This window comes from Oncorhynchus clarkii, chromosome 5, assembly GCF_045791955.1.
Source record: "Oncorhynchus clarkii lewisi isolate Uvic-CL-2024 chromosome 5, UVic_Ocla_1.0, whole genome shotgun sequence".
Classification (NCBI taxonomy): Eukaryota; Metazoa; Chordata; class Actinopteri; order Salmoniformes; family Salmonidae; genus Oncorhynchus; species Oncorhynchus clarkii.
Genome location: NC_092151.1, coordinates 22,934,020 through 22,947,974, shown reverse-complemented (window position 1 = coordinate 22,947,974; position 13,955 = coordinate 22,934,020). Strand labels below are relative to the sequence as shown.

Genomic DNA, 13,955 nt, shown 5'->3' with positions numbered 1-13,955 from the left:
TCCATAATAATCTCATGTAGACTAGCCTACCAGCACTGTATCTGCGAGTTGTTGGCTAGAGCGCACGTGCCAAGACAAGAGTAGGCACATTTGCTATTTATGGCAACAGCGATGGAAGGACATGGGATTTTAGATTTTTATTCAGTACATGAAAACTTAAGTGAAAAAGTGCACCGTGTCATCACGCACTGATTTTTATCACCAACAAGTCAGTTTGGTGGAAACACCACTGGTGGGAAAATTCTCATTCTTTATGCAGATTTCTGAATATTTGCATGAAAATCTGTCCCCAATTGGCTGGAAACCTAGCTATTGACTCAAGTACAACCACCAAAATAAAGAAACAAATACATTTTCAACATTTGAAAACAAAATAAACTTTTAGTCTCGTCCCTCCATCAGCACCAGCAAAGTGGTGTTTTCACCAGGGAGACAAAGACCAAAAGGTCAAGTCTTATGTCATAGGGGTCATAATTCAATGACAGCCCTCTACACTTTTTTTTTTTTTACAAACACAACATTCATTCTAGGGGGAAAAAAGAGGCTAAATTGTTTTGTTGTACTTGAAAAATTAGCAGCATGAGAGTAAGCTGTGACACCACTGATTATTATAAAAAGCAAAATCAACACAAAATAGGAACACTCCATTTCTTAAAAAAAGGTCAACTACAAAAAGCAGGACTAAAATAGAGCCATGTTTTTTCTTTATGTCTTAAATTGCTTTCTTATAAATTTCTTAACGCATACATTTATATATTATATCTCTGCCAGAAAATGGATTTGTTTTATTTTTTACATTTAGGCTATTCTCACAGGTCTTTCTGCATTAGCATGCTAGCTAATGTGGGAGCTAGCATAAGAACTAGCTTGAGAGCTAGCATAGGAAACTAGCATGAGGAGCGAGCTAGTATAAAGAACTAGCATGAGGTGTAGAATGGGAAACTAGCATTGACGCTAGCATGAGGGCTTACATTGAAGCTAGCTGGAGACCGAGCTAAAGACCAAGCATGAGGACTAGTTAGTGTACACTAGCATGAGGGCTAGCTATGTTCGGGTTGTCATGGTATGCTATGTTCAGAACAGTCTTGTGTGGACAGTGGTGTAGTGAGTCCTGTGAACCTCAGAAGAGAATAGGTTTCACTGATGTTTTCTCCTGGACGTAGCCAGTGAAACGTTTGAGGAACTTGGGGTACTCCCTCTTGGCCACGGCCCTCAGGACTGAGGCAGGAGCCCAGCCTCCCGGGTTCACTGAGATGAAAAGGAAATACACGTTACACAGGATATCACAAAGAACAGGTTCATTCACAACACCTGTAGATTCATATACAATATATAGTCTAATGATATTGGCCCTGCTTCAAATATCACAAACCCCAATTGAAGAATACATAGTTATTGGTACTGTATATAAACTCAGCAAAAAAACAAACATCCTCTCACTGTCAACTGCGTAATAATGTGTCCCTGAACAAAGGGGGGGGGGGGGGGGGGGGTCAAAATAAAAAGTAACAGTCACTATCTGGTGTGGCCACCAGCTGCATTAAGTACTGCAGTGCATCTCCTCCTCATGGACTGCACCAGATTTGCCAGTTCTTGCTGTGAGATGTTACTCCACTCTTCCACCAAGGCACCTGCAAGTTCCCGGACATTTCTGGGGAGAATGGCCCTAGCCCTCACCCTCCGATCCAACAGGTTCCAGACGTGATCAATGGGATTGAGATCCGGGCTCTTCACTGGCCACGACAGAACACTGACATTCCTGTCTTGCAGGAAATCACGCACAGAACGAGCAGTATGGCTGGTGGCATTGTCATGTTGGAGGGTCATGTCAGGATGAGCCTGCAGGAAGCATACCACATGAGGGAGGAGGATGTCTTCCATGTAACGCACATCGTTGGGTTGGCTTTTTATGACAACAAGCTCAGTCCGATGATGCTGTGACACACCGCCCCAGACCATGACGGAACCTCCAAATCGATCCCGCTCCAGAGTACAGGCCTCGGTGTAACGCTCATTCATTTGACGATAAACGTAAATCCAATCATCACCCCTGGTGAGACAAAACCACGACTCGTCAGTGAAGAGCACTTTTTGCCAGTCCTGTCTGGTCCAACGACGGTGGGTTTGTGCCCATAGGCGACGTTGTTGCTGGTGATGTCTGGTGAGGACCTGCCTTACAACAGGCCTACAAGCCCTCAGTCCAGCCTCTCTCAGCCTATTGCAGACAGTCTGAGCACTGATGGAGGGATTGTGCGTTCCTGGTGTAACTCAGGCAGTTGTTGTTGCCATCCTGTACCTGTCTCGCATGTGTGATGTACCGATCCTGTGTAGGTGTTGTTACACGTAGGTCTGCCATTTCGAGGAGGATCAGCTGTCCGTCCTGTCTCCCTGTATCGCTGTCTTAGGCGTCTCACAGTACGGACACATGCAATTTATTGCCCTGGCCACATCTGCAGTCCTCATGCCTCCTTGTAGCATGCCTAAGGCACGTTCACGCAGATGAACAGGGACCCCGGGCATCTTTCAGAGTCAGTAGAAAAGCCTTTTTTGTGTCCTAAGTTTTCATAACTGTGACCTTAATTGCCTACAGTCTGTAAGCTGTTAGTGTCTTAACGACCGTTCCACAGGTGCATGTTCATTAATTGTTTATGGTTCATTGAACAAGCATGAGAAAGTGTTTAAACCCTTTACAATGAAGATTTGTGAAGTTATTTGGATTTTTACGAATTATCTTTGAAAGACAGGGTCCTGAAAAAGGGACGTTTCTTTTTTTGCTGAGTTTACATGGCTATTGTAATACTGCTTATTTGTCCATTCTAGCAGGTCATCTGTCGTGGCTATCAGAGTGATTTAGGAGGTGAGCTCACCGTTGGCGACGTAGGTGATTTTACAGGTGATGTTGTCTCTGCTGATCTCTCTGTCGCCCTCTGGTGGGCTTACCAGGGTCTGGCAGATCATGGCGATGTTGATTTTGGCACGGACACACCTGTTGGTGGGCTGAGGGGGGACAATGACATGAAAGATCATCAATTCACAAGCATTGACCAAAGAAAATACAATATAAATATTTGTATGTATGTTTAGTCTCTACCTTGACGAACCTGGTTGTTATTGTAACAGACCCCCCCCCCCCAAAAAAAAAATAGATTAAGGTCAGTCTGGGGAATCAGGAATTCCTGGAAAAGCCCATCTCAAGAAGACTAAACTGAGATTGACCATGGCGTTGTCGTGGTCCACAGAGAAGTTGCAGACCAGCCAGGTGTCTGGGTCGCCAGGGGTAGGGGGGGTTATACTGACCATGGCATTGTCGTGGTCCACAGAGAAGTTGCAGACCAGCCAGGTGTCAGGGTCGTTCTCGTTGTTAGCCAGGATCTTCCTCATGGCAGACAAGTAGAGCACATCTCTCTGAGAGGCAGGCCACACCCTCTGCAACACACACACATAGATTTTCCTTCCAGTCATTTAGTAAACACACTTAAAAGGCACTCTTTAAAGGGTCTTTATTGTGGTGGGATGTTCAGTGCAACACATTTTAAAAACGCCGAAGGCGTCTGGGTTTGAAACCTTGGCATCTGTGTTTTACTCATTCTCTCTTACCTTGTGTGTCTGATAGACGATAACAGCATTTTCTGATAACGTCTCCACAACGTTGAAGTTCTCAATAGTAGCTGAATTAAAGTAAAGAGAGAGCAGAATAAGAACATATCAAATAAATCACTCAATTATTGAACATTGAGACCTTACTACAGAGATTGGCAACATTGCAGAAAATGACAGTATTGAAAACTGAAGTGCCAGATGCAATTCAGTGTTTTAAAAACATTTATCAAGATCCTGTTGTTAGAATTTAAGTGATCTGACAAATAAAATGACTTTACAATGCACTCCAGGGATGGTGCACCTCCCCAGCTTTGTTTGCCTTACATAATGAGCCCCTAGCCCAAACGATAAGGTAACATTAGGAACTACAAAGTATTACCATCTGAGGAAAATAGCATAAAAATCACCTTGTATGCCGAGGACGTGCTAGTTTTTAACACTTGCCTCCCAAAACTAACAAATATGTTGGAAGGATATGGTTACAATTCAGGACACAAACTAAATTATACAAAACACAAAATCTACTCTAACTACACCCAATCACAGGAAATATAATAGAAGGAAGCATGAATTCTGCTCTGAATCAGAGAATTCTACAGAATGTCAGGACATCCGTCTGTGAGCTGAAGTGCAGCGGGGTCATGCAGCAAGACAATGATTCAAAGCACACAATCAAGTCTACATGAAAATAGCTAAAAGAAACAACTCATTTTAAGTTTTGAAATGGCCTAGTCAAAGTCCCTAATCCCAATTGAAATCGTGTGTCAGTTTATGCCTGAAAATTCACAAATGTCACTGAGTTAAAGCAGTTCTGCATGCAAGAGTGAGTCAACTTTCCTCCACAGCGAAGTGAGAGACTGCTCAACAGCTAAAAGGTGGCACAACCAGTTAGAATGGAAGGGGGCAATTACTTTCTCACACAGGGGAATTGGGTGTTGAATAACTTTGTTAAATAAATAAAATAGGTATACTTTTGTGTTATTTGTAAACTCCGGTTCCGTTAATCTAATATTAGGTTTTGGTTGAAGATCTGATAATTCAGTATCAAATATATGCAAAAATAGAGAAAATGAGAAATGGAGTAAATAGGTTTACATTGCCGTGAAAACGTAACAAAATACATTATAAAGCTATAACAAATAAGCCAACTATCCAAAATATTAATGAAGATATAGAGATGGTCACTTCTTCCCTTAGATTTCAGCTCTAGAATAAAGGCAGTGAAAATGAATAGTCCATAGACTGCTGTATTTATTCCCCTCTCTACCAGCAGAGGTCCCCCCAAAACAGTTCAACCTCTGGGACAAATTACTATCAAGGATCATTACACAGGTGCACCTTCTGCTGGGGGACAATAAAAGTCCAAATGTGTAGTTTTGTCAGCGAAGCTTTTATTCAGCGTCTCAGCGAAGCTCATCTGAGTGCTCGTCATCCTCACCACGGTCTTGACATGACTGTAGTTCGGCGTTGTAACCAACTTCAGTGGGCAAATGTTGACCTTTGATGGCCACTGGCACGCTGGAGAAGTGTTCTCTTAACAGATGAATGACAGCGTGTATGGCGTTGTGTGGGCAAGCGGTTTGCTGATGCTAACGTTGTGAACAGAGTACCCCATTGTTGGTGATGGGGTTATGGTATGGTCAGGCATAAGCGACGGACAACGAAAACAATTGCATTTTATCGATGGCAATTTGAATGCACAGAAATACAGTGATGAGATCCTGAGGCCTGTTGTCGTGCCATTCATTCACCGCCATCATCTCATGTTTCAGTGTGATAATGCACGGCCTTATGTCACAAGGCCACTGCACGGCCACTGTACACAATTCCTGGAAGCTGAAAATGTCCCAGTTCTTCCATGGCCTGCATACTCACCATACATGTCACCCATTGAGCATGTTTGGGATGCTCTGGGTCTACGTGTACGACAGCGTGTTACAGTTCCTGCCAATATCCAGCAATTTCGCACAGCCATTGAGGAGTGGGACCACATTCCACAGGCCACAATCAACAGGCTTATCAACTCTCTGAGAAAGAGATGTGTCATGCTGCATGAGTAAAATGGTGGTCACACCAGATATTGACTGGTTTTCTGATCCACGACCCTACCTTTTTTTTTTAAAGGTATCTGTGACCAACAGATGCATATCTGTATTCCTAGTCATATGAAATCCGTAAATTAGGGCCTAAATAATTTATTTACGGCTACACAAAGGGGATGCCGGCAGGACATTTTAGGCATTATCAAGTGCTTGTCAAATTGTGAATGAGTGACTGATATGGTGTGTATAGCCTGCGTAAAAAAACAAAGCAGAGCTCATGCCTTTCAAGATACCTTTTTCAAATCATAATTAGTCATCATGCAGCCTTACAATGTATTACAAATCTAAACATACGTTTGTAGAACAACTAAAGTTACATTAATAACTCTAAATGAAGCATATAGCAGGACCTATTTCTTTGTTAACTGCTCAACACAGAATAGCCGCCTGTGCGCACTCCCTAAATTGTTTGGAGAAAATATCCTTTCTATTTTATTCAGCTTTGTTCAATTGTATTCTTCATACTATAAAATAATGCCACGGAAGTCGAAGCAAATCTTGTCTGCTAAATGAATAGCCGTTTGGCATAGCCAGATCAGGACCTAACATACGGACAACTCAGAGTATGCTATTCTGTGGTTCTGAAATAGACTACATTTTCTTCATATCATGTTTCTTTAGACCTGTCTAAAATAAATCATGGATTTATTGTGAAGGTGTAGGCTACAGTGGGGCAAAAAAGTATTTAGTCAGCCACTAATTGTGCAAGTTCTCCCACTTAAAAAGATGAGAGGCCTGTAATTTTCATCATAGGTACACCAACTATGACAGATAAAATGAGAAAAAAAAATACAGAAAATCACATTGTAGGATTTTTAATGAATTTATTTGCAAATTATGATGGAAAATAAGTATTTGGTCACCTACAAACAAGCAAGATTTCTGGATCTAACAGGCCTGTAACTTCTTATTCAAGAGTCTCCTCTGTCCTCCACTCGTTACCTGTATTAATGGCACCTGTTTGAACTTGTTATCAGTATAAAAGACACCTATCCAAAACCTCAAACAGTCACACTCCAAACTCCACTATGGCCAAGACCAAAGAGCTGTCAAAGGACAACAGAAACAAAATTGTAGACCTGCACCAGGCTGGGAAGACTGAATCTGCAATAGGTAAGCAGCTTGGTTTGAAGAAATCAACTGTGGGAGCAATTATTAGGAAATGGAAGGCATACACGACCACTGATAATCTCCCTCGATCTGGGGCTCCACGCAAGATCTCATCCCGTGGGGTCAAAATGATCACAAGAACGATGAGCAAAAATCCCATAACCACACGGGGGGACCTAGTGAATGACCTGCAGAGAGCTGGGACCAAAGTAACAAAGCCTACCATCAGTAACACACTACGCTGCCAGGGACTCAAATCCTGCAGTGCCAGACGTGTCCCTCTGCTTAAGCCATTACATGTCCAGGCCCGTCTGAAGTTTGCTAGATAGCATTTGGATGATCCACAAGAAGATTGGGAGAATGTCATACGTGCAGATGAAACCAAAATATAACTTTTTGGTAAAAACTCAACTCGTCGTGTTTGGAGGACAAAGAATGCTGAGTTGCATCCAAAGAACAGCATATGTGAAGCATGGGGGTGGAAACATCATGCTTTGGGGCTGTTTTTCTGCAAAGGGACCAGGACGATTGATCCGTGTAAAGAATGAATGGGGCCATGTATCGTGAGATTTTGAGTGAAAACCTCCTTCCATCAGCAAGGGCATTGAAGATGAAACGTGGCTGGGTCTTTCAGCATGACAATGATCCCAAACACACCGCCCGGGCAACGAAGGAGTGGCTTCGTAAGAAGCATTTCAAGGTCCTGTAGTGGCCTAGCCAGTCTCCAGATCTCAACCCCATAGAAAATCATCTTTGGAGGGAGTTGAAAGTCTGTGTTGCCGAGCAACAGCCCCAAAACATCACTGCTCTAGAGAAGATCTGCATGGAGGAATGGGCCAAAATAGCAGCAACAGTGTGTGAAAACCTTGTGAAGACTTACAGAAAACGTTTGACCTCTGTCATTCCCAACAAAGGGTATATAACAAAGTATTGAGATAAACTTTTGTTATTGACCAAATACTTATTTTCCACCATAATTTGCAAATAAATTCATTAAAAACCCTACAATGTGATTTTCTGGATTTTTTTTCTCATTTTGTCTGTCATAGTTGAAGTGATATGTGATACCTATGATGAAAATTACAGGCCTCTCTCATCTTTTTAAGTGGGAGAACTTGCACAATTGGTGGCTGACTAAATACTTTTTTGCCCCACTGTATGTGTAAGGTAGTTGTTGTGAAAATGTTAGGTTAGATTACTCGTTGGTTATTACTGCATTGTCGGAACTAGAAGCACAAGCATTTCGCTACACTCACATTAACATCTGCTAACCATGTGTATGTGACAATAAAATGTGATTTGATTTGTTTATGTTAATTACGGTCAATTACCGTGAGATCAACAGTTATTTGCTTGACAATCACCGGCTGACGAAATTTCGTGACCGCCACAGTCCTAGGTGAGACAGCATTTTGTACCATTGCAGAGGACAGAGCTCTTTTTTATTTATTTAACTAGGTGAGTCAGTTAAGAACAAACACTGATTTACAATGACGGCCTACCCCGGCCAAACCCAGACGACGCTGAGCCAATTGTGCGCTGGCCTATGGGGACTCCTAATCACGGCCGGTTGTGATTCAACCTGGAAATTCAACCAGGGTCTGTGGTGACGCTTCTAGCACTGAGATGCAGTCCCTTAGACCGATGCTCCTCAGACCAGAGCTTTTAAATTTTCTGAATCTAAAGGTGAATTGTGGTATGGAAAAAATGAGTTATTTTCAGATACTTACAGTTAAAGGATTATTTTGAAAATCAGATCAAAATGAAAGATACAATACCAAATGGGACTATCATGTCATTCGAAATGTTATATAAACAAGGAACATCCAAGACAATTTCTTCACTCTGTCATGACCTGATTGCTTCTAGAAAAGATTCAACCTTTTATATTAAAGCAAAATAGGAGAAGGAATTAAAGACTGATATTTCAGAGGAAGATTGGGACAATATATGCAAAACACAACATACTTCTACAAACGTAAGAACATGGCGGGAGTTTTGTTGGAAAAATATATCACACCTAGAATCAAAAAGCACCCGCTAGGTAAACAACAACCATGCTGGTGTCTGTGTGGCCATGTAGATGCCAACCACACATCTTTTGGGAATGTAAGAAATGGACAGTGTTCTGAGAGAATGTATGTTCTGTAATAAAAGAGTCCCTAGAACCTGTAATGTACCGTGGCAATGTTCCAGGAGTTGTGACTAACAGTGATAGATACTTGATTTATGTTTGCCTTGCCGTTAGTACAAAAGTCATTACCAGGATTTGGTAAAAAAGTAGAATACCCAAAGTCTGAAGAATTGTAAAGTATAAATCAATAGATTTTTGCTATGGAAAGATTTACATATGCCTTAACAATTAAAACATTTTCTTTTTAAAGAAACTGGGAGAAATTGCATGCTTTCACAAACCAGGCTGACCTGATTCATTAAGTTAAAGAAAGACATGGTAAAAAGTCTTATCATAATTGCTTTCATATATTGTACTGTGCTTACCTTATGGCAACAGTTGTTTTGTTTGTTTCTGCATTGCTATTGCGAAGCTCTGTTTTACATAGAAAAAAATTGAAGATGAAACTTACTTTCCCAGTCGTTGCGTACATCTGTGTCCCAGAAATAGTGGCACACCTCGTGTCCGGTCACTCCCTTTACGGAGTGAGTGGCCTTCAGGGGGTCCAGGACAATACCGTTCTCCTCTACCTCTCTCCTGTACACCTTCACAACACACATACAGATGGAAGATGTAGAAACAGGTGTGGGACTCAAACTGCTCCAGTTGGCTTAGATGATGGGTGCATGTGTTATTCATGTACATTTTTATTACATTTGTATAACAAGACTGACAGTGGCAATATAATCATCATCTCTCTCCTCTCGCTCTCCCCCTCTCTCCTACCTTCATCTCCCCCTCCTCCACCACCAGCTGCCAGTTGGCGTCTCCGCCCATATCCTGCAGCGAGTAGGTCATGTGATTCTGCACCATCTCCTCCACCTATCACAGTCAACCAGGAAGAGGAAGGGACAGACAGGGTTAAAGGTCAGAGACATAAATGTTCACCGATAAATATAAAAGTGATACAGGAAAGACAAGCCAACGCTTGTATTGTGAGGTAGTCGCTATGACATGCAGAGGCCAGTAAATCTGTGTGCTAACAGACAATACAGTATTATCTCAACAGCAACATAGCATCGTCAGAGGGGCAGCCAACATCATGCTGGAAGCTAGCCTCATGCTGAAAGAGACAGATGCCTGTGGGGTGAAAGTGTCAGACACACACCGACAGACAGACAGACAGACAGACAGACAGACAGAGACACACACACACAGACACACACACGAGACACACACACACGAGACACACACACACGAGACACACACACACGAGACACACACACACGAGACACACACACACGAGACACACACACACGAGACACACACACACCGACAGACAGACAGACAGAGACACACAGAACACACACGAGACACACACACACACACGAGACACACACGAGACAAACACACGAGACACACACACACACACACGAGAGACACACACACACACGAGACACACACACGAGACACACACACACACGAGACACACACACACACACGAGACACACACACACGAGACACACACACACACACGAGAGACACACCGACAGACACAGACAGACACACACACACACAGACACACACACAGACACCGTCACACACGAGACACCGACACACACGAGACACCGTCACACACGAGACACCGACACACACGAGACACCGACACACACGAGACACCGACACACACGAGACACCGGCACACACGAGACACAGGCACACACGAGACACACACACACACACACACACACACACGAGACACACACACACACACACGAGACACACACACACACACGAGACACACACGAGACACACACACCGACAGACACACACACCGACAGACACACACACACACACACACACACACTGACAGACACACCGACAGACACACACACCGACAGACAGAAAGACACAGACACACACACACCGACAGACACACACACACAAACAAACACACAGACACACACCGACAGACAGACACACACACCGACAGACAGACACACACACCGACAGACAGACAGACACACACACAGACAGACAGACAGACACACACAGACAGACACACACACAGACAGAGACACACACCGACACACCGACAGACACACACACACACCGACAGACAGACAGAGACACACACACACCGACAGGCATACACACACACACACACACACACAAACAAACAAACAAACAAACAAGACAGACACACACACACAAACAAGACAGACACACACACCGACAGACAGACACACACACCGACAGACAGACACACACAAAAACAAACACAGACACACACACACAAACAAACAAACACACACACACACAAACAAACACACACACACACACACAGACAGACACACAAACAAACACAGACAGACACACACACCGACCGACAGACACACATACGACAATTAGAGTAGAGAGAAAGAGAGGCAAAGAAAAAGGGGGAGAGGACGAATGAAAGGGAGAGAATGATGGTGATAGGTAAAGTAAGGTGCTCAGGACTAAAAGAGGTGAATAACCTTGTCGGCAAATCTGTGTGATCCCATGGTGGAGTAGACATCTCCTGGGGGAACTGGACTGGACCTCTGTATCCTCCACTTCTCAGTGTGAGACTAGACACACACACAGGGCCAGGATCAAACATATGTACTCAATGTAATACGAAGATGTATCATTATTATTATAGAATGAGATGTATTCTATACCAATTGAGGCCGAGGGGTTTTGCCCTTGTTCTGGTACCTGTTCCTCTATCTTGTCTTGTCTGTCAAGAGCTGCTTCAACTGCATCAAAAAACTCATCCTCATTGATCAGGCTGTTAGGCCCCTCCTGGAGAGAGCGAGAGAGGAGATAGAGACAGAGAGAGAGAGAGAGAGAGAGAGAGAGAGAGAGAGAGAGAGAGACAGAGAGAGAGACAGAGAGAGAGACAGAGAGAGAGAGAGAATAGAGAGAGACAGAGAGAGAGGATAGAGAGAGACAGAGAGAGACAGAGAGAGGATAGAGAGAGACAGAGAGAGGATAGAGAGAGACAAAGAGAGACAGAGAGAGGATAGAGAGAGAGAGAGAGGATAGAGAGAGACAGAGAGAGGATAGAGAGAGACAGAGAGAGGATAGAGAGAGACAGAGAGAGGATCGAGAGAGACAGAGGGAGGATAGAGAGAGACAGAGACCAAGAGACAGACAGAGAAAGACAGAGAGAGAGAGACAGAGAGAGAGAGAGACAGAGAGAGAGAGAGGAGGAAAATAAGGATTAAGAGAAGAGAGCAACATGGAATTGATTACCAGAGGATGAGACTGAGATGTATTTTCACCTGCCTCAAAACAATCATAGAACTGACAAACCATACAGGAAACAGTCTTCTCACCTCGTAATCAGGGCCTCTGAAGTGAGACTTCTTCTTGAGCTCAGAGAGAGCAGACTTGTAGCCCTCCTCTATCCTCCTCCTCTTTTCCAGCTCCTTGTCCAGTCTCTTCTGCCAGCTGTCCTCTCTCTTCACCATCAGGTCCATGCAGTGGGACAGGGTGGCCAGGATCCCAGCTGTGGTGGCCTTGAACGTGATGGCTTCGCCCTTAAAATCTATCCCATTGATGTCCTTAGGGCTCAGAGACTGGAATACTGAGCAGGAGAGGAATATTTGTTAAAATGGATGTTTGAAACATTGATTTAAGACAGAATGAACCTGTTTAAAATGTTTCTCCAGTCCCAAAGCCTTCTCTGTCCATTACATAAGAGAACAAGAACTACACTTGCTTTTTCAGACAGAATGCTAAAAAATAAAATGATCAAAGTTTGAACTAAGTGGAAACGTTGTAACTTTTCTTTAGAGGATATTCTGCTTTACTTACGCTTCTCCTTGCTGCCGTTGTTGTTGTGGATGAACTCTCCATCTGACCGAGTGTTGGGGAAATCATCCTCATCATCATCCACAACTTGAGAGAGGAGGAGCAACAGCGAAAGAGAAGTCAGCCATGGTCATACAGTACACTAGTTCCTACAAAGTCCCTGCAGAGCCACTAACAGAGCCAGAGTAGGGTAGTGCCAAGAGTTGCTTGTGCATGCACCCAGCCATAGAGCATGGCAGGCAAACAGACTAAACTCTACTGTACTCAATGCCACAACAATGCCCTGGCCTCTTCTGCAGGAGCGAGGGATGGACGGAGGAAGCGAGAGAGATGAGAGGGGGGATAGAGGGAGGGACTTGATGGGTGACAAAGAAACTGTTTGATTGTCTGTGGTCATTGACAGCTGTCGCTTGGCACGGTGACAATGCACAAACTCTACCACGAGCAAATGTTCAGGCAGCCCAAAGATAGAGCGATGGATGGAAAGAGGGAGAGAGAGCAAGAGAAAGAGAGAGGGGAGAGAGAGAGGGGGGGTTAGAGGATGGCAGAGAAAGTGGGAGGGAGAGAAGGGGAGCGAAAGAAGGGGAGCGAGAGAAGGAGAGAGCGGGGGGGTTAGAGGAAGGCAGAGAAAGTGGGAGGGAAAGAAGGGGAACGAGAGAAGGAGAGAGCGGGAGGGAGAGAGGGGGGGTTAGAGGAAGGCAGAGAAAGTGGGAGGGAGAGAAGGGGAACGAGAGAAGGAGAGAGCGGGAGGGAGAGAGAGAGGGGGTAGAGGAAGGCAGAGAAAGTGGGAGAGAGAGAAGGGGAGCGAGAGAAGGAGAGAGCGGGAGGGAGAGAGAGAGGGGGTAGAGGAAGGCAGAGAAAGTGGGAGGGAGAGAGGGGAGCGAGAGAAGGAGAGAGCGGGAGGGAGAGAGCGGGGGAGAGAAACAGAGCGAGAGAGAAAAGAGACTAGAAAACCTGCATCTCAATAATGGGGCTGACAGAACACATTCCTCTAAAGATTCTGCAAATGTTTCCCCAAAGCCAAATATTTTCGTGATCCTCACATTTGGCATTTCTTATTTTTGTGGTATTCCATTGTTTTTTGAGTTAGGTAATATTTTGTGACCAAAAGTTTGTGGCAATAAGTAGGAACCCATTGGTTTTGGTCTCACAGATCAACTGCATGTGATTTTTCTTCCCACTTGACC

The 13,955-nt window shown here is 44.0% G+C and overlaps 1 protein-coding gene across 7 annotated transcripts in view; it reads right to left on the bottom strand.

The window, feature by feature from the left end:
- Positions 1–122: 122 nt before the first annotated feature.
- The window catches only part of LOC139408533 (ceramide transfer protein-like), a 57,602-nt gene continuing 43,769 nt past the window's right edge, over positions 123–13,955 (bottom strand). For 5 of the 7 annotated variants that reach the window (XM_071152528.1, XM_071152532.1, XM_071152533.1 and 2 more), the window contains 10 exons: positions 12,772–12,855; positions 12,291–12,541; positions 11,668–11,754; positions 11,445–11,537; positions 9,712–9,807; positions 9,398–9,530; positions 3,598–3,668; positions 3,298–3,426; positions 2,868–2,997; positions 123–1,248 (listed from right to left, as the gene is read on the bottom strand). In XM_071152528.1, the coding sequence (XP_071008629.1) occupies positions 1,121–1,248; positions 2,868–2,997; positions 3,298–3,426; positions 3,598–3,668; positions 9,398–9,530; positions 9,712–9,807; positions 11,445–11,537; positions 11,668–11,754; positions 12,291–12,541; positions 12,772–12,855 (1,202 nt within the window). In that variant the 3' untranslated portion in view covers positions 123–1,120. The remainder of the gene's footprint in view (positions 1,249–2,867; positions 2,998–3,297; positions 3,427–3,597; positions 3,669–9,397; positions 9,531–9,711; positions 9,808–11,444; positions 11,538–11,667; positions 11,755–12,290; positions 12,542–12,771; positions 12,856–13,955) is intronic. The other 2 variants (XM_071152529.1, XM_071152527.1) reach the window with 1 other exon arrangement.